At 45.0% G+C, this 24989-nt stretch overlaps 1 protein-coding gene and 1 non-coding gene across 5 annotated transcripts in view; both read right to left on the reverse strand.

The window, feature by feature from the left end:
• PSME4 (proteasome activator subunit 4) overlaps positions 1-24989 on the reverse strand; it is a 300232-nt gene that overhangs the window by 77514 nt on the left and 197729 nt on the right. For all 4 annotated transcript variants that reach the window (XM_040351636.1, XM_040351635.1, XM_040351638.1 and 1 more), the window contains 10 exons: positions 23472-23658; positions 22550-22639; positions 18821-18885; positions 15226-15376; positions 11768-11866; positions 9943-10012; positions 6984-7051; positions 6437-6652; positions 4363-4520; positions 2403-2498 (listed from right to left, as the gene is read on the reverse strand). In XM_040351636.1, coding sequence (XP_040207570.1) covers positions 2403-2498; positions 4363-4520; positions 6437-6652; positions 6984-7051; positions 9943-10012; positions 11768-11866; positions 15226-15376; positions 18821-18885; positions 22550-22639; positions 23472-23658 — 1200 coding nt within the window. The remainder of the gene's footprint in view (positions 1-2402; positions 2499-4362; positions 4521-6436; positions 6653-6983; positions 7052-9942; positions 10013-11767; positions 11867-15225; positions 15377-18820; positions 18886-22549; positions 22640-23471; positions 23659-24989) is intronic.
• LOC120938422 lies at positions 3916-4038 on the reverse strand. Its single transcript, XR_005749039.1, has one exon. It is a non-coding gene; the product is annotated as a small nucleolar RNA SNORA23 (small nucleolar RNA).

The raw sequence follows: 24989 nt of genomic DNA on the forward strand, positions 1-24989 counted from the left end.
AACCCTGCAAGGTAAAAGGTATAATGTGCTAGTATGCATCGCATGCTAGCACATTATGCGAGACCTACCTTAAAATGTAAACCCTCCAACGCCGCGCTGTCACACGCTTCCATCTTCACCCGGCCGTCCAAATGGCCGCGCCACAATGACATCGCTCCCATGCATGCTTGTGAGGCACAGAGCTCTGAAGGGATGGCACAGATATGCCTGCGCTGGTGACGTCACCGGCTGCATGCAGTGTAAATATCTCCTAAACAGTGCAAGTTCAGGAGATATTTACTGTACCTACAGGTAAGCCTCATTATAGTGCTAATGCCTTTAACTTCTGGAGGATGGGGGGTATAATTGATGCAGTTGTTTTGCCTGCATCGTTTTACTTTTAAGGAAACGTTCACCTTTGTAAAGAAAAAAAAAAAAGAAAACATTTTATAAATGCACATCTTTTTGCAGGTAAAAAAATGTGAATTTATTATTTTTCTTATTAGGAGCCTAAAAAGCTTTGCACCCATGATCAGCAGATCACATGTGCAATCTCAGGCTCCTGTAGACTATCAGCATAGTGTCTACCAATACCTGGTATGGGCCGGCAATTGCTGAATGACAGGAAGCATCAATGAACTATCTAGCGTGCTCATCAGCGCCCTGATAGTTCACTGAGAACTACAAGCTGTAGCTACAATGGCCGACAGTAGATGTAGTTTACAAATCCACAGAACTCTGAATGAATGGCGCGGGCAGGTAGGCGGATCCCTGCACAGCAACTTTAATAAAAAAATAAAAAAATGTGATAGTGTGTGCAGGGAGAGAAGATCCCCAGACCACTGTCAGAATAGAGACCACCTCATAATTTCTGCCTACCAGAAGCATGAATTTTCTGTATTTTACATTTTTAGAGACCACAAAGAGTCTACTGTTTTCAACCAGAAAGAATTAGCAAAGTCAGCAAGGCCAAAATTGTGCAGCTCTACTAAGCAGGAAGAAGAACCCGCACATGTAATATGCAAATATCACAGTCCCTTATAGCCAATTACAAATCTATAAAGATAATTGGACTGTAAAAACATTTTTGGGGAATTAAGCTGGTTAACTATTAAAAGCAAAAAGATGGGTTAAAGAAAATACTGGTAAACAGCCACCCAGCCTGTGACTTGGCTGAAAGCCGACGCATAAAGTGGGGAAACGACATAATCGGTAGGTTAAGGTTTAAAAGCAATAATTGCTGATTTGTCTGCTGCAAAGTCACAGTCCAGCTAAAAATCGCTGCTTGCCGCCATTACTAGTAAAAACATTTAATTTTCTTTTTAAAAAGTCCATAAATCTATCCCATAGTTTGTAGACGCTATAACTTTTGTGCAAACCAATTGATATCGGTTTATTTTTTTACCAAAAAACATGTAGCAGAATACAAATTGGCATAAACTGAAGAAATTCGATTTAAATTTTTTTTTTATTGTTGTATAGCAGAAAGTAAAAAAAATAAAGGATATATTTATATATATATTTTTTCAAAATGGTCAGTATTTTTTTGTTTATAGCGCAACAAATAAAAAACAGCAGTGGCGATCAAATACATCCAAAGAAAGCTCTATTTCTGGGGAAAAAAAGGACATAAATTTAGTTTGGGTACAACGTCGCATGACCGCCATAGTCAGTTAAAGCGACGCAGTGGCGTATCACAAAAAAACGCCCTGGCCCAACAGTGGACTGACTGGATTGGCTCTCCTAGTCTTGTCAAATCGTTCGATCCTCATGTTTGAATGAAATCTTTTTGCAAGGGTTATAGCATTCTACTGTTAACTACCCACCACCCTACCCATGTTCTCTTTACTTTCATTGTTTACCCACTATCTTTATGCCGTCGACTTGGTTAATGTCGCCTTTATATGAATCCAGGGACTGACCTAAATGGGGGGGGGGGGTTTGGGGGACGCCTCCACGCGGGCACAGTTTAGCACCCTGTGAGGGTGTTCGGGGGGAGGTGCCCTCCTCACTCCTCCTATGATGTGCATATGCTTCTCTGATCACCTATGAATACTATGCTGTGCTATGCTCTATATTTGACATTCCAAATTATCTGTTGCATTCCCTGCTTAGCTGTGTGTGCCGTGCACCGCCTACTCCATCAATCGGCGGGATCTTGTTCTATCCTTTATTATTGTTTAACTTGTGGTCTTGGAAAAAAAAAAAAAAGGGAAAAATGTTATGTACATGTACCTATGAATCTGTACCATGTAAATCCTTCAATAAAAATCTATTGTTAAAAAAAAAAAAAAAAAAAAAAAAAACGGCCTGGTCAGGAAGGGGATAAAACCTTTCAGGACGAAAGTAACCAACATGCAGCGCACATTGCTTCAACAACTGAACAAATGGAATAAAAAAAACAACACCATCCTAATACTTACAGATGAGATACTCTCTCCCCTTGCAGAGGAGGTAGAATGTTCCCTGAGCCCGTGAGACAGTTCTGCATGATGGTCAGACACTGCTGAATATCATCCCTATGAAAACAGAGAAGATGATTAGTCTCTATGTCCTGTTAGGAACACATCATCTTTTCACAGATTTAACTGTATTAATTTAGGAGAAAACCAATGGGGAGCACAGTAGTATAAGTGGAAGTCTAGGCTAAAACTCAAATCTCTGCATCTATAGCCACCAACATTCTAACACTAACCTCTCTAACCCTGTAAAGAAAAAAGAAAAAAAAAAATCAGTAAACATACCTTTTCTGCAGGCAAACCAACACAATCTTCAGTGGCTGAAGCTCTGATCCCATGTTGAGCTGTCAGATACTGCTTTGCTGTGTGGGCAGATGCAGAGGACAAGTCCGTCAACTAGAGCCCCATAGTAACTCTGTTACTTCTCATTCATTTCACAGCAGTTGACGGACATTTGCACTGCAGATCTTCTGCCACTGGAGATTAGGTCAGATCGCCTGCTTATGCAACTAGATCTACTTTTAAGGGTACACTTCACACCAATTAGATATGCAATAGGCATTTTAGATACCCCCTTGTGTGGTAAATGTTCTAGGGACCATGAGGATCCGATCCACTTGACCCGACGATGCACCAAATTGCACTTATACTGGGCGGGAGTGTTGAATACTATAAACTCTGTTTCAGACCTCGATTCCACTTAAGCCCAAACCATGTCTTTTAGGTATATTAGATTATTTTCAATTATCAGTCTACATGATAGAGGCCGCGGTCAGAGCTCTCTCTCAGGCTCAAAGGGTAATACTTTGACACGTGAAGTCCATCGGTTCTCCTTCACATAAGGAATGGGAGCAATGTATGGGGGAAACCCTTATGCCCCGTACACGCGACCGGGTTTTCCGACAGGGAAACAGAGAAGAGCTTTTGGCCGGGAGTCCCGGCCATGTGTACACTCCCCCGCAGTTTTTCCGACGGGAAAACTGCCAAACCTGCCGGACAAAAAAACCCCCCAAAAAACAGCTCTTTTTCCAGCCGGATTTTTTCCCGTGCGTAGCAGAAACCGGACATTTTTGGCAGTTTTCCTGTCGGGGAAAAACACTGATGGAGCATAAACACAGTCGGGATTCCAGAGGAAAAGCTCTCATCTGAGTTTTCCCAACGGGAAAACCGATTGCCTGTACGGGGGAAAAGTAGATAGCAGGTTCTCCGTTTTCATCTCAGGATTTCCGACTGACCATTTCACGTCAGGAATCCCGGTCATGTGTACAGGGCATTAGATTAGAGAAATATATCTATCAGCAGATGTGTTCAATACGTTTTCTCTGTGTCACTCCATTTTATAACACATAACTTAATTTCTCAACTTATTTGTTTTGATGTCTATGTATGTATAAATTGCATAAGTTGTAGTCCAAAATGCGCTGTAAATTACATGCCAATAGCACCTTTAGAAATATATTTACCAAGAAAAATAATGAAGTGTTCAATACTTATTTTACGTGTGTGTGTGTGTGTGTGTGTGTGTGTGTGTATGTATGTATGTATAACACACACACACACACACACACACACACACACACACACACACACACAGTATCTCACAAAAGTGAGTACGCCCCTTCAATGTTGTCACATGAAAAGATATAATAAAATATTTACAATAATGTGAGGGGGTGTATGTACTAATTTTTATGAGATAGTGTGTATGTATATATATATATATATCTCTCACACACACACACACACACACACACAAGCTGTTCGACTACGTTTATATTTTTAAAAAAATTGTAATAAAAAAGGTAAATTCTTCCACTTTTCCCTTTGTATCCTACAGAAAAATGATGGCTAAAGTCAGGGAGAATCCAACACTGGAGCTGCAAAAATACAAAAACGTCATCAAAATCAGAGACACACAATTTACCTTGACAACTCGAGCTCTCCACTCCCATAACGATTAAGCTTGTCTAGCTCTGGCTGAAGGAAGTTGTCCAGCAAGTAGAATGCAAACTTAACCTCCTCCGCTGAAGGAACATGCCACCTGATGTTAAGGTTCCAAAGGTCACCGGCCTTTCCCCAGTCCTAGGAAAGGATTTCGATTTTTGTTAACAAGTAGTGCTTATTGTGTTTGGGTTGTTGGCCATAACCCGACCAATACAATCATGTTTATTAACCATAAAAGCCCCCTTAGGCCCCAATCACACTTGGAGATATGAAATCGCGGGTGAAATTGCCACGATTCTGCCCATAATTCCAAACCACAGCAAAACACACAACACATGCTTGGGTGCCATTCATTTTAAATGCGATTCTACCATGACCGTTGCACGACCTTCAAATTGCGTGACGTTCGTTGTCCAAGGGGGAGTAGGAGCTTCTTTTGGGCCACAAACGCGCATAAGGCTGTCAATTGAAGAAGTGAAAGGCCTGCCCCCTTTGTGTGACATGCAGAATTGTGTAAAAATCACCCACACAAAATCGCAAACACAAATGCGAGTTCCCACTTTGCGAAGTGTGAATGGGGCCTTAGAAACGGGACAGCTATCCCCAATCTGTCCACTCACAGCCAGGTAAAAAAAAAAAAAAAAAAATCTAGAAGTGTTATAAAACTCCAGTTTAAAAAAAAAATATATCAAAGTGCTGCAGACATCACCACTTACCAAGTTGGCATGTCTGTTTTTTCTTTCCAAGCCTGTGGTTGCTTGCAATTCCTTCTCTCCAGATCCCCCTTACAAGGACCCAAACAGACACCTTTACATGCATGCTCCCAGGTAACCAATACAACGGACGTTCACAACAATAGCTACCAGTGGCAAGCCATTTTGATTTTTAAGGGCGTCGGGTGGGAGAATGCCCACAGGACCATCCACAGCTTAATTTTCAGCCAGGAACTGGCCAAAATTTCCACGATATAGGGCTAGCTTTAAAAATTGGTTCTAAAGGCCCAACATTTTTTACCTTTATGCATTCTATGCATGAAGGTTAAAAAAAAAAAAAAAAAAAAAAAAAAAAAAAACATTCTGTGTGCAGCAGCCCCCCTCAAAACTTACCTGAGCACCTTCTCGATCCAGCGATGTGCACGAGTGTCTCGGCTCTCCGGGGGAATATGCCTCTTAATTGACAGACAGCAGCGGGAGCCATTTATGAATGGACACACAGCTTGGAAGTGGTTTGCTCTGGAGGCACTTGGCAGGAGGGAGGGGCCAGGAGCACCGGCGAGGGGCTCAAGAAGAGGAGGATCGGGGCTGATCTGTGCAAAACTACTGCAACAGAGCATGTTAATAAAAATAAAAAAAAGGCGATGTTAATATCACTTTAATGCCTACGATTGCCAGCAGAGCGCAGAAAGATCTCCTGGCATACAAATTATGCTTGCGCATCCAACACCCTTTATGTCTATGATCAGTCTAATTCCAGCCTTTAAAGGGGTTGTAAACCCTGGTGTTTTTTCAGCTTAATGCATCCTATGCAAACCCCAGCCCCCCTGTTCTACTTACCTGCGCCCCGAATTTCCGTGGGCGCGTCCCCGCCGTCCTTCTCTCCTTGGAGTCCCGGCTTTGATTAGATAGATTGATAGCAGCGCAGCCAATGGCTCCCACTGCTGTCAATACAAATCCAATGGGCCGAGTCATACACTCAGTATCTATGGACGCCGAGTGTATGACACAGGAGCGCGCCCGCAAAGTAACCCCCTCGGGAAAGAGCTTCCAGAGGGGGTTAACGAATGCAGGGAGGAGCCATGAGAGACCGCAGAACAGGTGGATTGGGCCATTCTGTGCAAAACAAACTGCACAGTGGAGGCAAGTATTACACGTTTGGTATTTAAAAAAAAAAAATGAATCTTTAGTGTCACTTTAATTTCTGCCAGCTTTTTATTTTTGGCTGTGACTCTATTAAGAAGATATAAAAAGTTCAGCTGGGAATAAAAATCATCTCAAAACACCACATATCAATAAATGTGATTGAAATTGCAAAAGAAAAAAAAGTCAAAGACTTGCCTTTATGGGGAAATATTCAGAGAGAGGCTTATCGAATCCGCCGGGCACACTGCAGTACTCAGTGGGGTAGATGAGAGTGCAGGAGCGAAGCAGATGGTGCAGCAGATTACAGGACAACGTATAACCCTGTTTACAAGTGAAGTGCAAGGTTCGCTGGAGAATTTTCACAAGCTGGTCTTTGTAGGGAAGAAGTTTCTCTCCATCCACTCTTGTTATCTACAAAACAATATAATCACAAACATCAACATATTTTTTTATACATCCACAAATTATCTTTTTTTTTTCCATATTGCAACACACTACCAACTTAATAGAATTGCAGATCCTACAAATAGTACATGGTCCTCTTGGGTTGGCAGTGGCTCCAGGACAATCAGGCACGACCAAATGAAAGCCCCGCCTCTGCGGAGTTTTCTCACCACGGTGTTGCTGAGCATCCCGGACCTCTAAGGCCCAATGTAGACTGGCCTTAGATATCAACTTGGTTTGAGTAGTTTTACAAAATAGTCGATTATATGAAAAACATTTGACAGAATTCAAATTTTACCTCAGAAAGGAGCTGCAGGTTCCAAAGTAACTCTTTGTCTAATTCTTCCTCATGGAGGACATCATCATCTACAAAGAAGGAGAAAGTAAAAATAAAACATCTTCATTGGCTAAAAGCTTCATTTAGTACAAATTTCGAATGAAATCCGGTGATGTAGAAGTCGCTTCCATTTTGGAAGATACACACAACCCAGACCTCAAGGTCAATTAACTATTTAAAGGGCGGGGGGTCTGTGCATTCATAACATGTTACATCCTGAATATGGGAGCAACATGTCACATGCTATGAAAAGCAAACTGATCCTTTAATTGAACAAGCTGAAGCTAGAAGCTGATTGGCTACCATTCATAGCTTTCCAGTTTTAGAAAATGTCCCTATAATGTTGTATTTAGGTACTGGCATTTCACTTTAGGCTGCATTCACACTTCAGCGGTTTGAATCGCGGGCAGATTTGCAGCGAATCTGGCCACGATTTGAAAGCACTGATGTGTGAATGGCAAATTGCGGGACTCGCATTTGAGATGCCATTCATTTAAATGACACCTCAAATCACGTTGGGGGTCTGCCGCGAGCGTCAATTGATAAATCTGCAAATCGCGGCAACCCCCCTCCGCAGAAGCATGTCGCTCAAAAGTAGCTCCTGAACTTTGTTGGGCAACATAATTCCCACGATTCGTGTTGCCGCAATTGCAGCGCGACTTAACGCGTGACGATCTCAGCAGACCTGCGCCACGATTTGAGGGGTCATTCAAATGAATGGCACCTCAAATTCGAGTCCAGCGATTTGTCATCAAAACATCGACGCTTTCAAATCGAGGGCAGATTCGCGGCAAATCGGCCAATGATTCAAAACAATAATGTGTGAATGCAGCCTTCGTTTTTGCAGGGGTATTCAGCCGCTAGCGGGGGGCTTTTAACCCCCTCTAGAGGCCGAAAAAGGGTTAAAACCACCCGCAAAGTGCCAATGCAGCGGCACTTTGCCGGCGGTTCATTCATTTCAATGGGCAAGAGCGGTGTACACACTGCTCCAAAGATGCTGCTTGCAGGACATTTTTGCTGCCAGTGCATTGTCTCAGTGTGAAAGCCCTCTGGCTCACACTGACACTGCAAGGGAGCTGTTTTTCAGGCGCTTTACAGGTGCTATTTTTAAGCCCAAAAGCGCCTGAAAGGGGTCTTAGAGAAGTCAGAAAAATAGTCATGTTATCCAGAATGTGGCAGAATGGCTCTTCTGGGCGAAATCCTGTATAAATACAATCCAGGAGAGCCGCCGGATGCGCGTGGCCGGTGGGCGCGATCGCGTGCAGGAGCACGGGGTTTGTGTGTGTACGCAACAAGATCACTTAATTGGTGGTGGGAGAGGGCCACCCCCTCCTGCCGCTCTCTGGAGCCGCCGGCGGACGCGATCGCATCCTCTCCCCTGCTTGGCATGGAGCCGAGTGAGGGGGAAGATGGCCCCCGCTCGGCTCCATACAATTGCAGGGTGGAAGCGTCGTCAAAACGTCACTTCCGCCCATAGCTATTAAAAGGGACATTTTTATTTATTTATTTTATTATTGCATTTTAGTGTGAATATGAGATCCAAGGTATTTTTGACCCCAGATCTCATTTAAGAGAACCTGTCGTGCTTTCTTTCCATTACAAGGGATGTTTACATTCCTTGTAATAGGAATAAAAGCGACACTTTTTTTTTTTTTTAAAGAACAGTGAAAAAAAAAAAAAAAGTAAAATAAGAGTAAAAAAAAAAAAATTGTAAGCAAACTTGTGTGCAGAAGCGAATATGCGAGTAGCGCCTACATATGAAAATGGTATTCAAACCACGCATGTAAGGTATCACCGTGATTGTTAGAGCGAGAGCAATAATTCTACATCTCCTCTGTAACTCGAAACATTTTTTTTTTTTAACGTTGCATAGGGAAATTTTTAAGGATAAAGGTTTGTCTCCATTCCACGAGCGGACGCAATTTTAAAGTATGACATGTTGGGTATCAATTTACTTGGGGTAACATTATCTTTCACAATATAAAAAAAATGAGCTAACTTTATTGTTGTCTTATTTTTTTCCCCCAAAAAAAAGTGCGCTTGTAAGACCGCTGGGCAAATAATGTGTAACACACACTATATATATATATATATATATATATATATATATAAAATGTTTGGGGTTCCAAGTAACTTTCTAGAAAAAAAACAAAAAAAAAACAGATTTTTACTTGTAAACAAAACAAGCTTGAAAAATAGGTCTGGTCTTTAAAGCGGGGGTTCACCGAAAAAAAATTGTTTTAACATTACATTCAGCTGAGTTGTCCTAATGACAATCGGCTGTTTTTTCTTTAATTTTATCCCAGTACATACCGTATTTTCACCGCCGCTTCCGGGTATGTCTTCTGCGGGACTGGGCGTTCCTAATTGATTGACAGGCTTCCGACCGTCGCATACAGCGCGTCACGAGTTGCCGAAAGAAGCCGGACTGCGAGTCGGCTCTATACGGCGCCTGCGCACCGACGTTCGGCTTCTTTCGGCAACTTGTGACACGCAGTATGCGACGGTCGGAAGCCTGACAATCAATTAGGAACGCCCAGTCCCGCAGAAGACATACCCGGAAGCGGCGGTGAAAATACGTTATGTACAGGGATAAAATTTAAAAAAAAAAAAAAAAACAGCCGATTGTCATTAGGACAACTCAGCTGAATGTAATGTTAAACATTTTTTTTTTTTGAGTGAACACCCGCTTTAAAGACCAGACCTATTTTTCAAGCTTGTTGTTTACAATTAAAAATCTGTCTTTTTTTTTTTCTAGAAAGTTACTTAGAAGTTAGAACCCCAAACATTTTTTATATACACTCGGCTGAATGTTAAAAAAAAAATTTCCGGTGAACCTCCGCTTTAAGTGGTTAACCCACAAACACACTGAAAGCAATCAACAATCTATATAGCCAAATGAAAACTCTGCAACACTTACTCTTGGTGAGATGAGTTATAACATTGCAGCAGTGAGGCAGGAAGAGCTTCAGAGACTCCACAGGGCAGCACTGAAAAGATGGTTCATGAAAACACAAATTACAACACATCCAGCATTGCAATACATACAGATCCAGAGTAAACAGCGTCTTAAATGGAAGTCCAGCAAAACCACCCAACATACTCCTGAAATACAAGCAAGTGAATGGAAATTCCTGAAGTACATGCAAAAATGTATATTCCTACACAAACTGCTCTTGCGATTGACAAAAGTCCATCGCACTGAAAATTCAGAGAGTGACATCACTATTCAAAAAAATGGCTTTGCAATCTCCTGTTCCCTGGGCTATGAAAGAGGATCATCATGCAGGCACAATCAGTCCCCGTTTTCCTTCTCCTTGACGGGTTGAGTTTTAAAATGTATGTGCTTTACATTGTTAGACAACATGCAGGCAAGGGGTACAAAACTGAGCAGCTCTGAATAAGTTCACAGTTGTGCGACTTAAAAAAATCATGCAATTTCCAGTGCGACTTTACTCTGCGACTTGATGCGACCTTGGACGAGTGCGACTGAAAGGCGGTTAGAGTTCCCCCATAGATATCAATGCATTGATAGGCTATAGTTCCCTATACTAATAATGTATTATAAGGCTTGTTAGAGTCCCCCTTAGTGATTAATGCTTGTATGAAAATGTATCCTTGAGCTTCTAGGAGAAGCCAGGAACCTTGGCAATATTATTGTCATTATGTCCTAGGCAAAGAGCATAAACATTAGATAAGCTGCAGTAGAAATTAGATATCTGTAGGGCACAAAGAAGATTGCTATATTTTACTTGTATAACCTTAATACTTACATATGATTGGCTGGGACAAGGGCGTTCCCTGCTTGTATGGTTTGATTATGAACAAGTCTAATAAAGTCTAATTTGGACATACCATGAGTGCGTGTGGATGTTTGACTACCAATGCATTGGGGACTTTCCATACATCCAGATTGTCCTTAAAACCCGGGTCTAGTTGAACCAGCAACCTAACAGCGACTTTGTTACAACTTTGGCTTTGACCAATGTGATAATTTTGTTTGTGCTCCACAAAATCGTTACCTGCATAGGCATTTTTTGGTAATAAAAAAGATGAACTAACCCTTTAACCACCTCCCACCCGCCCACTGCACATATACAGCTGGGTGGGTGCTTCCTCCTTTTGAGTTGAAGTTCAGGAAAGAGAAGGAGGGGGATCGAGCGTGTGTGCCTGCACAGCGGCGTGATCATGATGCGATTGTGTCAACCGGACACGGCGCATCTCTGATCTGCAGGAGGGCTCTGTGATTGGACCTCCTGACCACATGACTGCTGTGTCCAATCACAGCCTTCATGTGATGAAAATAGAGAGCCGGTTGCTAGGCGATCGGATCACTTTAGCCAGCCAGTGATCAGTGAGTATGAGCAGTTTACAGCTTTTTACACACCGATCACCAGGGTCCAGTGTCCCCATACAGTGTAAACACACACGTCACCAAAATAGAGTCCCCACACAGTTAAAAAAAAAGGGTCCCCCCATATATGTCCCAATGATCATCTGTACATGATCACTCAAACCAATTATTATACACCCAACGGGAATTTTGTTTTTACCAAAGACATGTGCAGCAGAATACATTGTGGCTTAAATTCATGACAAAATTTGATTTGATTGGATTTCTTTTAAAATAAAAATTAGAAAATATATATTTGTTTCCGCTTATATCGCTTATGGCACAAAGTGAACCGGTACTGAGAAAGGATTAAAGAAAATTGAAACCAGCATAAAAACCTAAAGAGAATTACCTTGACAGCAGCCCGGCAGAGATCTGCCACCATTTTGCCAGAAACTCTTGTTTCAAAGATGTTGGAAACTGCAAAGTTAAATACCTTCTCGAGGGCGGCCTACAAAGTTACAAAGAAATGGCAATTAAAATGGACAAAAGTTAGAAACTATTGCGAGTGTTCATGTTTTGTGGGAAATATTCCAGACAGTGGCCTATAACGATTCTGGGCCAGATCCACGTACCCTGGCGCATATTTCCGTCGGGTGTAGCGTATCCAAGAAACACTACGCCGCCGTAACTTACTTTTTTTTTTTAATCCTCAAAGAATGCGCGCCGTAAGTTACGGCGGCGTAGTGCATCTTTGGGGGCGTAAGGGTGCGCAATTGAAATCGATGTGATGGGGGCGTGTTTTATGTAAATACGTTGTGACCCGACGTAAACGTTTTTTTTTTTAACGGCGCATGCGCCGTCCGTGGGGGTATCCCAGTGCGCATGCTCAAAATTAAACCGGAACAAGCCAATGCTTACGACGGTGACGTCATTCTACGCAAATCCCTATTCGCGAATGACTTACGCAAACGATGTAAAAAATGCAAAATTTGACACGGGAACGACGGCCATACTTAACATTGAGTACGCCTCATATAGCAGGGGTAACTATACGCCGGAAAAAGCCGAACGCAAACGACGTAAAAAAAATGCGCCGGACGTACGTTCGTGGATCACCATATCACCGGAATTCGACGGAAACGCCACCTAGCGGCCGCCGGAAAAATGCACCTAAGCTCCGACGGTGTACTAAGACGTACGCCTGTCGGATCAAGCCCAGATGCAGTCGTATCTTGTTTCGTAGATACAAAACAAAGATACGACGCGGGAACTTTGAAATTACGCGGCGTATCAATAGATACGCCGGCGTAATTCTTCTGTGGATCTGGCCCTCTGTCTACACAATCATGGTGCAGGACCCATTCTAGCCAATGATAGGGAGCAGTGTTCATACTGGCTTTACAGATGATAAATACAAAATAGGGGGAATAGCCCAGAAGACCAGACTTGACATCAAGTTGGGAGTACAGTATGCGATTTCCCTCCCTATGTAAAATCACATTTATTCCCTCCTGTCAAGTGCCGCCCATAGCAAGCAGCTTGCTATGGGGTCAGCGAGCCGAGCCGCAGAATCGTGTGTCCATTCAGACACGGAGCTGCCTTTTGGCCCCGCCCCCCTCGCTCTTTCGTGATTGAGCAAGTTTGATTCACAGCAGCAGCGAGTGCCAATCAGGAGAGAGAGTCCCGGAGTGCCGCGGGACTCGTGGACATCGCTGGATAGAAATGGGGCTCAGGTAAGTATTAGGGTGGCTGCTGCACACAGGTTTTTTAGCTTAATGAATAGAATGCATTAAGAAGAAAAAAAAAAAAACCCTTCTGCCTTTACAACCCCTTTAAAAGTGGCTCTAAAGGCACGTTCTATGCATGAAGGTAATAAACCTCTGTGCACCCCCCCCCCCCAATATTTAAATGAGCCCCATCATGATCCAGCGATGTGCACAAGAGCCTCAGCTCTCGGAAGACTCTTCCTCATTGGCTGAGACAGTAGCAGGACCCATTGGCTCCCACTGCTGTCAATCAGAGCAAGTGGGTCAAATCGAGGGGGGGGGGGGGGGGGGGGGGAGCCACAGCTGTGTGTGAATGGACACGCAGAGCAGAAGCTCAGGAGTTAGCCTGTTTGGGTGCCCCCACAGCAAGCCGCTTGTTCTAGGGGCACATGACAGGAGGGAGGGGCCAGGAGTGCTGGCGGAGGGCTTGAGAAGAAGAGGATTGGGGCAGCTCTGTGCAAAACCACTGCACAGAGCATGTTTGTTATTTAATAGAAAAAAAAAAAAAAAAAAAAAAAAAACAAACACACCTTTAACTTGTTGGAGCCCGGGCCATTGGCAAGTGACGGCCACAAGGTGGCTCTACAGGTCCAGGAAGCTGTCTTTTTAAAGCGGGAGTTCACCCATTTCTTAAAAAAAAAAAATTCCCCCTTAGATTCCTGCTCGTTTTGTCTAGGGGAATCGGCGATTTGTATTAAAATATGAGCCGTACTTACCGTTTTCGAGATGCATCTTCTTCCGTCGCTTCCGGGTATGGGTCTTCGGGACTGGGCGTTCCTTCTTGATTGACAGTCTTCCGAGAGGCTTCCGACAGTCGCATCCATCGCGTCACTCGTAGCCGAAAGAAGCCGAACGTCGGTGCGGCTCTATACTGCGCCTGCGCACCGACGTTCGGCTTCTTTCCGGCTTCTTTCGGAAAATCGCGACGCGATGGATGCGACCGTCGGAAGCCTCTCGGAAGACTGTCAATCAAGAAGGAACGCCCATTCCCGCAGCCCATACCCGGAAGCGACGGAGAGGATGCATCTCGTAAACGGGTAAGTACAGCTCATATTTTAAAACAAATAGCCGATTCCCCTAGAGAAAACGAGCAGGAATCTAAGGCTAAATAGTGCCCTCTAAGGGTGAACCACCGCTTTAAGGACTTGGCTCTTCCGGTCACTGGGGGGCGCGCGAACACCGCCGGCGCGCCATTGAGATGCCGATGTGCATGCCTGGCGGCCGCGATAACTGCCAGGTGCCCTCGAACGGCCGTTACACAGCCAAGGACGTAGATCTCTGTGTGTAAACAGAGATCCACGTCCTGTCAGGGAGAGGAGACCGATGCTGTGTCCCTTGTACACAGGGAGCGACAGAACAGTCACCTCCCCCAGTCAGTCCCCTTCCCCCACAGTAAGAATCACTCCCAGGGAACACATTTATTCCCTTCCTCGCCCCCTAGTGCTAACCCCTTCCCTGCCAGTCACATGCATACAGTAATCAGTGCATATTTATAGCACTGTTCGCTGTATGTGAATGGTCCCAAAAATGTGTCAAAAGTGTCCGATGTGTTCGCCGCAATATCGCAATCCTGCCAAAAATCGCAGATCGCCGCCATTACAAGTTAAAAAAAAAAAAAAAAAAATTCTATCCCCTACTTTGTTTGGGACTTGTTAAAAGTACAATCTTGATGTTTTTACAGAATATATATATATATATATATATATATATATATATATATATATATATATATATATATATATATATATATATATATATATATATATATATATATATATATATATATATATATAAAAAAATTGGGATATTTATTATAGCAAAAAGTAAAAAATGGTGTGTTCTTTTTCTAAAATTGTTGCTCTTTTTTTGTTTGTAGCGCAAAAAATAAAAACCCCAGAGATGATCAAACGCCGCCAAATAAAAGCTCTATTTGTGGGGAAAGAAGGACGTCAATTTTGTTTAGGAGCTACGTAGCACGACGGTGCAATTTTCATTTAAAAGCGTGACAGTGCTGAAATTTTGCCTGGGCAGGAAAGGGGTATATGTGCCCAGTAAGCAAATGGTTATTATCACTTTAAACAAGTGAAATAACAGATTGTACCTTGAATATCTCTTTGGAGCACTGAGTGAGGATTGTGCTGAATGTTGAGGACAGGCCCAGCTCCACCAAGCTCTCCAGATGGGTCATCTTCTCCGTCTCGGTCTCCTCTCGTGTTTGCTCCAGAGCGCTGCTTTCAATCAGAGCAAAACACCTAAAAAAAGAGAATAAAACCCGTTGTGTCAACATTTGATATACACTCACCGGCCACTTTATTAGGTACACCTGTTCAATTGCTCGGTAACACAAATTGCTAATCAGCCAATCACATGGCAGCAACTCAATGCATTTAGACATCTAGGTGGTGAAAATGACTTGCTGAAGTTCAAACTGAGCATCAGACTGGGGAAGGGCGGGCACATAGAGTGACTTTGAACGTTGCATGGTTGTTGGTGCCAGACGGGCTGGTCTGAGTATTTCAAAAACTGCTGATCTTCTGGGATTCTCACACACAACCATCTCTCGAGTTTACAGAGAATGGTCAGAAAAAGAGAAAATATCCAGTGAGCGGCCGTTGTGTGGACGGAAATACCTTCTTGATGTCAGAGGAGAATGGACAGACTGGTTCAAGATCATAGAAAGGCAACAATAACTCACAAAACCAATGTATGCAGAATAACATTTCTGATTTTACAACAGCAGATGGGTTACAGCAGCAAAAGACTACACCGGGTGCCACTTTTTTTCCAGCTAAGACCAGGAAACTGAGGTTAAAATTTGCACCGGATCACCAAACCTGGACAATAGAAGATTGGAAAAACGTTGCCTGGTCTGATGAGTCTCAATTTCAGCTGCGACATTCAGATGGTCGGGTCAGAATTTGGCACATGGATCCATCCTGCCTTGTATCACCGGTTCAGGCTGGTGGTGGTGTAATGGTATGGGAGAGATCTGTTTTTGGCACATTTTGGGCCCCCTTAGTACCAATTGAGAATCTTTTTAACCCCACGGCCCACCTGTGTATTGTTGGTGACCATGTCCATCCCTTTATGACTACAGTGTCCGTATCTTCTGATGGCTCCTTCCAGCAGGATAATGCACCATGTCACAAAGATCCGATCATCTCACCACTGGACAATGAGGTCACTGTCCTCCAATGGCCTCCACACTCACCACATCTCATCCAATAGAGATCCTTTGGGATGTGGTGGAACAGGAGATTGGTATCATGGATGTGCAGCCGACAAATGTGCAGCAACTGTGATGCCATCATGTCACTATGGAGCAAAATTTCTGAGGAATGTTTCCAACACCTTGAAGAATCTATGCCACCAAGAATGAAGGCAAAAGGGGGGGCAACCCGGTACTAGCAAGGTGTACCTAATAAAGTGGCCGGTGAGTGTAAATGTTAAAAGAATTCCATTCACATCGGTTAAAAAAAAAAAAAAAAAAAGTCACCAACTTGAAAAACTGAAGGTAAAAGCAAAAAAAAAAAAAAAAAAAGAAGAAGTATTTAAAAAAAAATTACTTGCATCGTTTTTTATTTTCATTCACAATTTCTTTTGTGACTTGCAGTGCCCCTCGGAACACAAAATAGAACATTTCATGAAGAGTCCCTTCCTCCATGCAAGTCACAGCCTTCTCTTCTGTAAGTGTCTAGTTACTCTGTGTGCCAGTGGCGGAACGTCCATAAAGGGTGCAGGAGCGTCAACCCCCTCACTCTCTTACCATAGATAGTAGGGGTGCAACGGATCAAAAAACTCACGGTTCGGATCGTTCCTCGGATCAGGAGTCACGAATCGGATCATTTTTCGGATCGGCAAAAAAAAAAAAAAAAAATCTCCCCACTGTAATATCCACATGCCCCCCCCCCCCCACCAACTATAGTACCCCCTCAGTACAGTGACCACCCCCTCCTCTCAGTACAGTGACCCCCCTGCTCTCAGTACAGTGACCCCCCTGCTCTCAGTACAGTGACTGACCCCCCCCCCCAGCTAGTACCGACAGACACTCCCCAAGCGGTGTGTCCCACGAGTGCGGGCTCCTCCTCTGTGGGTGTAAACAGAGGAGGGCCGCCGCCGGGTGTACCAAGATGGCCGCAGCTCCGGAGGTAGGCCGAAGCCGCGGCCATGACATTAGGAAAGGCTGCGGCTTCGGCCTAGCTCCGGAGCAGCCGCCGTAACATTAGGAAAGGCCGCGGCTTCGGCCTAGCTCCGGAGCCGTGGCAATCCACGGATCACAGTGTGTTCCGATCCGACGGGGGTGACCCGTTCGGATCACGGATCAACTGTGATCCATTGCACCCCTAATAGATAGAGTCATGCAATGCATGAATCCATCTATGGTCCGTGCTGACACCCCCTATTCAGGTGTCCGGCCCATTTTTGCGAGCAGGGCACCTGAATTACAGTGGCTGGGGTGTTTTTTTGGAAGCACCCGATTAAAACCATAGGCTCTAATAGGCGCCCAAAACAGTGATCAGCGGGCGCCATGCTGGGCTGTGTGTTAGCTTTGGAATTCACTTTGCTAACACTGAACCGCCTCTCAGGCAATTAGGTTGCCGGGTCTGTTACCGGTCACCTGATTAGCTAAAACGTCAGGCGCTGTCATTGGACGCCTGAGAGGAGGACGGAAGACATGGAGGACATGCAGGAGACAGCCGCTGACCTGCTCCGAGACAGGCAAGTGCCGAGCAGCATCTGATGGGGCACAGTAGCGACAATTGATGGGCACACTGGCAGAATTTGATCAATTGCTGGGCACACTGGCAGCATCTGATGGGGCACAGTAGCGGCAACTGATGGGCACACTGGCAGCATTTGATGGGGCACAGCATCGGCAATTGATGGGCACACTGGCATTTGATGGGGCACAGCATCGGCAATTGATGGGCACACTGGCAGCATTTGATGGGGCACAGTAGCGGCAATTAATGGGCACACTGGCAACATTTTATGGGGCACAGTAGCGGCAATTGATGTGCACACTGGCAGCATTTGATGGGGCACAGTAGCGGCAATTTATGGGCACACTGGCAGCATTTTATGGGGCACAGTAGCGGCAATTGATGGGCAAACTGGCAGCATTTGATGTGGCACAATGACAGCAATTGATGGGCACAGTGGCTGCGTTTAGCACAGTAGCTGCGTTTAATGGGCACAGTGGCTGCAATTGATCGGCACACTGGCAGCATTTGATGGGGCACAGTAGCGGCAGTTGATGGGCACACTGGCAGCATTTGATGGGGCACAGTAGCGGCAATTAATGGGGCACAGTGGCTGCGTTTAGCACAGTAGCTGCGTTTGATGGGCACAGTGGCTGCAATTGATTTTTTTTTTTTTCCGTTTGCTTGCACCCCCCATAAATTTGGAGCACCAGCCGCCACTACTGTGTGCTGGCCCAGCTCCTATACCTACATAGCCTTTTATTTCACAGCTAGATGAGGACCACAGGGGATTCCAACATGTCACTTGGGTGACTGCCGACATCAAACACCCAGCAGCAGCCTTTTTGGAGGTCCATACAAAAGGAGACTTTTACATGTATATAAAATGGCAAAAAAATAAATTCAATGGAAATATACTCTTGAGGGAGGAGTCTTGTTGACATGAATGGTCTGCCAACAGAGTCTTTTAGATGCAGAATGCATTATGCTCACCTATCCATGAACTGGAGCACAAAGTCCTCAAACTCTGCACTGGCCGAGCACAGCTCCCTCTCCACCTGCACATAGACACAGATTAGTAACGGAATAAAACACAAGCCCCAGAAAAATGTCCAACTAAAAGATACATAAATACCATCAGTTAGGCTGCATTCCCACTACAGCGCTTTGAACTGATCTTCCCGCGATTTGACAGTGCTGAAGTGTGAATGACAAAACACGGAACTCTCATTTGTGATGCCATTCATTTGAATTACACCTCAAATCGCGGTGTGGGTCTGCCGCTATTGTTGTGCGATAAAACGTGTTGCAATCGTGGAAACTCGCATCGTGGGACGCATGTCGCCCAAAAATAGTTCAGGCGCTACTTTGGGATGGCATGCGTCCCGCGATGCTGGTTGCAGTACATTTTCACATGAAAATCGCGGCAGACATGCTCTGCGATTTGAATGCGTCATTCAAATGAATGGCATCTCAAATGTGAGTTCCGTGTTTTGTCATTCAGCGTTTTGAATTGCCTGCGATTTGATAGTGCTAAAGTGTGAATGACAAAACACGGAACTCGCATTTGAGATGCCATTCATTTGAATGACGCATTCAAAACGCGGAGCAGGTCTGCCGCGATTTTCATGTGAAAATGTACTGCAACCAGCATCGCGGGACGCATGCCGTCCCAAAGTAGCGCCTGAACCATTTTTGGGAGACATGCGTCCCACAATGCGAGTTGCCACGATTGCAACACGTTTTATCGCGCAACAATAGCGGCAGACCCACACCGCGATTTGAATGCGTCATTCAAATAAATGGCATCTCAAATGCGAGTTCCGTGTTTTGTCATTCACACTTTAGCACTGTCAAATCGCAGGCAATTCAAAACGCTGTAGTGTGAATACAGCCTAACTCTACCACACAAAGCTTTCTTCATAATATATGAAACATACTTTTAATTAATGCAGATATAAAAGAAACCTTTGATCTGAGCTGGATCTTGCCCAAGCTACTTCAGCACTAACCCAGGTACTTACCATTCTGAAGTACCTCCGATCCTTTACAGAATACCCTGGGAACCAGCCTACAAACCCTTTGGTACCAAGGATGGCCATGCAGGGATCAAAATTTGGCCAGTTCAACAGGAGCCAGCTGAATATCGATCCATGTATGTGCAGGCTGGTTGTACACAAAAGTTTATCGATCGACATGTGTATAACCAACCTGTTAGGTTTTTCCTGAATGATCAGTGCCGCTGGCAACACCGATCATGGTATTCTGACAGCGGGGAAGTCTTCCTGCCGACAGAAGAGAATAGCACAGAGAGAGGATTCCGCCATCCACCTCGACTGTGTGGACAGGGGGAATCATTTTTTTTTATTGAATTTTTATTTAGTGTTAATGAATGGCCAAGCCTTAGTCTGGCCATACACTGAAAAAAAATCTCCTGCGCGCTGGTGTTTCGCTAAACACGGGTAGTGTAGTCCAGACTTTAAGGCAAGGTCTATAGTCTTGCAGCCCTCCTCAGAACAATGGGTGTTCGTATGGCTACAAAGAAAAAGAAAGAAAGGCGGGCGCACCAACCTAGTGCATTACTGTAATAAAAATGTTTATTTAAAATAAAAGCAATGGTCCTACTCACAAAACGAGCAAAGGTATACGCTTTTCTGGCAAACAAACTGGCTCTCCTGGCCCCTTACAGATGGGACTTGATGACGAGAGGATCAGACATCCCTTAAACGGCTGACGCGTTTCTGGATTGCACCCCTTTCTTTAGAGCCTAGGTGGTCAGTGGTGCCTCTCTCGCATGCCTCCCTGCGTTCCTTTTCCTTCACCACCCCACTTTTAATTTGGGGTGTTTGCAAAACGGCGTGTTATGTTGATTTGCTGGTGTTTTTCCACTGCTTCATTTGTCGGTGTAAGAATAGGGGAGGTACTGCAATGTCCCTAATTTAGCCAGTATGGTCTGATAGTTTGCTACCACCTATGGGGGTGGGAACTCCATCCCTATGGGTTGGGCAAGCAGAGATTGAAGGGCGGGGTTGGCTGTTCGGTGCTCACCTGAGCATGGATCCCCTGTGCACGCACGAGAGAGAGAGAGAGAGAGAGAGAGAGAGAGAGAGAGAGAGAGAGAGAGAGAGAGAGAGAGAGAGAGAGAGAGAGAGAGAGAGAGAGAGAGAGAGAGAGAGAGAGAGAGAGAGAGAGAGAGAGATACACACACACACACGTGCACAGGGGATCCATGCTCAGGTGACAGCCAACCCCGCCCTTCAATCTCTGCTTGCCCAACCCATAGGGATGGAGCTCCCACGTTCCCACCCCCATAGGTGGTAGCAAACTATCAGACCATACTGGCTAAATTAGGGACATTGCAGTACCTCCCCTATTCTTACACCGACAAATGAAGCAGTGGAAAAACACCAGCAAATCAACATAACACGCCGTTTTGCAAACACCCCAAATTAAAAGTGGGGTGAAGGAAAAGGAACGCAGTGAGGCATGCGAGAGAGGCACCACGGACCACCTAGGCTCTGAAGAAAGGGATACCCCCCAGAAACGCGTCAGCTGTTTGAGGGACCGTCCGATCCTCTCGTCATCAAGTCCCACCTGTAGGGGCCAGGAGAGCCAGTTTGTTTGTCAGAAAAGCGTATACCTTTGCTCGTTTTGTGAGTAGGACCATTGCTTTTATTCTATTTTTAATAAACATTTTTATTACGGTAATGCACTAGGTCGGTGCGCCCTCCTTTCTTTCATTTTCATACACTGTTCAAACCATTACTGGGCAGTCTGAACGTCCCAAGTTGATTAATCGGATTTTACGATTATCGCTATCAGCTGCTATAGCCACTAACAATAATCACTGTCTTATCCCAGTGGGAAAGCAAAAAGGTATAGTATAAGCACTAGGGCCGAAACAACTAATCGATTAAATCGACAACTAATCGATTATGAAATTAATCGATTACAATTTTCATAACCGATTAATCGGCCAGTAACATAATGGGGTTAAAAAAACTAAAATTAGCCCTTTATAGTACAAAAAAGCAAATCGCTCCTGTAAATATTACTTTCACTGCCCCACAGTAAAAAAAAATGAACCCCTTACAGTAGCGATTTGCTCTTTTTGTACTTATTTTTGTTTTTTAACCCCATTATGTTACTAAACATCTCAGGCCGGGGTCACACCTCTGTGTTTTGCAGAAACACACTACAGTTCATTTACATGTTTTCCTATGGGACACGTTCACATCCATGATTTTTTTCAGCTGCTGCGTATTTGGAAAGGGCGAGGACTTTAACGCAAAACTGTGCTATTTTTTTTTTGGTTCAATATACTTCAATAGAGAAGCTGCAGAAAAGCATGTAATGTGTTTGTGTTTTGTAATCTGCCCAACAACAAATTGGGCCAAAAAAAGTTAAAAATTATAATTTTTCTTTTTTTAAGGCTATTATCCGATTAATCGATTAATCAGAACAATAAATCGGCCAACTAATCGATTATGAAAATAATCGTTGGTTGCAGCCCTAATAAGCACAGACGAGGCCAAGTAAGACTTACAGAAATTCATACAGCCAATGAAAGAAACGCTGTTGACATAGTATATAGCCAGAAAATTAATATCTCTCTCTATAAATATATACACACACACACACACACACACACACACACACACACACACACACACACATATACTCCCCCCCCCCCTTTGTTAAAGTGTACGAAAATACACTTACCTCTGAAAGATCATCTCGCTCTTGAAGCACAGATGAGCAATCTACTAAAGGCACCAAAGTGGAAAATGTTGCAATAAACTGGAATGTGATCTGTTTAGAAGACATAGAATTATATAAAATTATTGTCAATTAAACTAAAAAGTTGTAGAAAATATGTCCAAGTGAAAAAAACAAAACAACTAATTAGTAACAGACCAGAACCGAATGTTTAAAGCAGAACTAAACTCACAGAAACACTGATGAACCTATACTGTGTACCTGGTTTAAACAAAGGCATGCCAAGAGGAGCAGCTACACATAAAGAATGGTCTTAAAGCAGTTGTATACCCGCAAAAAAAAACCAAAAAAAAAACACACTGTAAGGCAAGGGTATAATGAGCTAGTATGCACCACATACTAGCTCATTCTGAAATACTTACCTTAGATTGAAGCATCGGCATCGCATCCCGGCTCTGGAGCTGTGAGTGGCCAGAGCCGCAATTACGTCACTCCTGCGCATTCATGCGGGAGTCTAATTTCCGGCAAGGAGCTCTGATTTTCCAGCAGTGTCCGCCGGACCTTCGGAGCACATGTGCCGGTGATGACAGCAGCTGCGTGGAAGGTGAACATCTCCTAAACCGTACAGGTTTAGGAGATATTAATTTTACCTACAGGTAAGCCTCATTCTAGGCTTACCTGTAGTTAAAAAAAAAAAAAAAAAAAGGGACATACAACCGCTTTAAGCAGAAAACAGAAAAAAAAAAATAATCTAGAGTTTCAATAGAGTTTTATGGACATAAAAATGTACTAGCTTTTAACTGAAAATGTTAGCAATTATAAAATTGCATGCATATTATTACATATACAATACAAATCACAATACCACTACACTTTTATTAAAACGGGTCTGTTTGGCTGTGCTCTACAAACAGGCAGTACCTACCATGCATTTACTAAAATCATTTGGATCCACGCCGGGGAGAGCCCTCATCAAAAGAGGTAGCATGTGTGTTGGGCCTTCTGGGAACCACCTACCACCAGCGACCAGGCTGCGTGCCACCCCAATGACACAGCTTAGCGTTGCAGTGAGCTGGTGAGGCTCAGTTAGTGTTTCCAAAGCTGGATATGTTCTGAATATAGTGGAGGAAAGCAGACAAAATTGTAAGCTTAGACAGAAAATTGGCCTAAAAACCATATATAAATCTTTGGCAATACTCAATGTCTGCATATCATGCCAGCAGCTATGTAAATATGAGAGAGGGAGAGAGAGAAAAAGAAGAGGGGGGGGGAGGAGCAGAGAGAAGAGGGGGGGGGGGGAGGAGCAGAGAGAAGGGGGGGGGGGGAAGAGCAGAGAGAAGAGGGGGGGGGGGAGGAGCAGAGAGAAGAGGGGGGGGGTAGGAGCAGAGAGAAGAGGGGGGGAGGAGCAGAGAGAAGAGGGGGGGGAGGAGCAGAGAGAAGAGAGGGGGAAGAGCAGAGAGAAGAGAGGGGGAAGAGCAGAGAGAAGAGAGGGGGGGGGGAAGAGCAGAGAGAAGAGAGGGGGGGGGGAGAGCAGAGAGAAGAGGGGGGGGGGGAGGAGCAGAGAGAAGAGGGGGGGGGAGGAGCAGAGAGAAGAGGGGGGGGGAAGAGCAGAGAGAAGAGGGGGGGGGAAGAGCAGAGAGAAGAGGGGGGGGGAAGAGCAGAGAGAAGAGGGGGGGGGGGAAGAGCAGAGAGAAGAGGGGGGGGGGAAGAGCAGAGAGAAGAGGGGGGGGGGGAGCAGAGAGAAGAGGGGGGGGGGGGGAGCAGAGAGAAGAGGGGGGGAAGAGCAGAGAGAAGAGGGGGGGGGGAAGAGCAGAGAGAAGAGGGGGGGGGGGAAGAGCAGAGAGAAGAGGGGGGGGGGGAAGAGCAGAGAGAAGAGGGGGGGGGGGAAGAGCAGAGAGAAGAGGGGGGGGAAGAGCAGAGAGAAGAGGGGAGAGCAGAGAGAAGAGGGGGGGGGGGGAGAGCAGAGAGGGGGGGAAGAGCAGAGAGAAGAGGGGGGGGGGAAGAGCAGAGAGAATAGGGGGGGGGGAAGAGCAGAGAGAATAGGGGGGGGGGAAGAGCAGAGAGAAGAGAGAAGGGGGAGAGCAGAGAGAAGAGAGAAGGGGGAGAGCAGAGAGAAGAGAGAAGGGGGGAGAGCAGAGAGAAGAGAGAAGGGGGAGAGCAGAGAGAAGAGAGAAGGGGGAGAGCAGAGAGAAGAGAGAAGGGGGAGGGCAGAGAGAAGAAGGGGGAGGGCAGAGAGAAGAGAAAGAGCAGAGAGAGAAGAGGGGGGGGGGAAGAGCAGAGAGAAGAGGGGGGGGGGAAGAGCAGAGAGAAGAGGGGGGGGGAAGAGCAGAGAGAAGAGGGGGGGGGGGGAGAGCAGAGAGAAGAGGGGGGGGGGGGAGAGCAGAGAGAAGAGGGGGGGGGGGAAGAGCAGAGAGAAGAGGGGGGGGGGAAGAGCAGAGAGAAG

The sequence above is a fragment of the Rana temporaria genome, chromosome 4, assembly GCF_905171775.1.
Source record: "Rana temporaria chromosome 4, aRanTem1.1, whole genome shotgun sequence".
Classification (NCBI taxonomy): domain Eukaryota; kingdom Metazoa; phylum Chordata; class Amphibia; order Anura; family Ranidae; genus Rana; species Rana temporaria.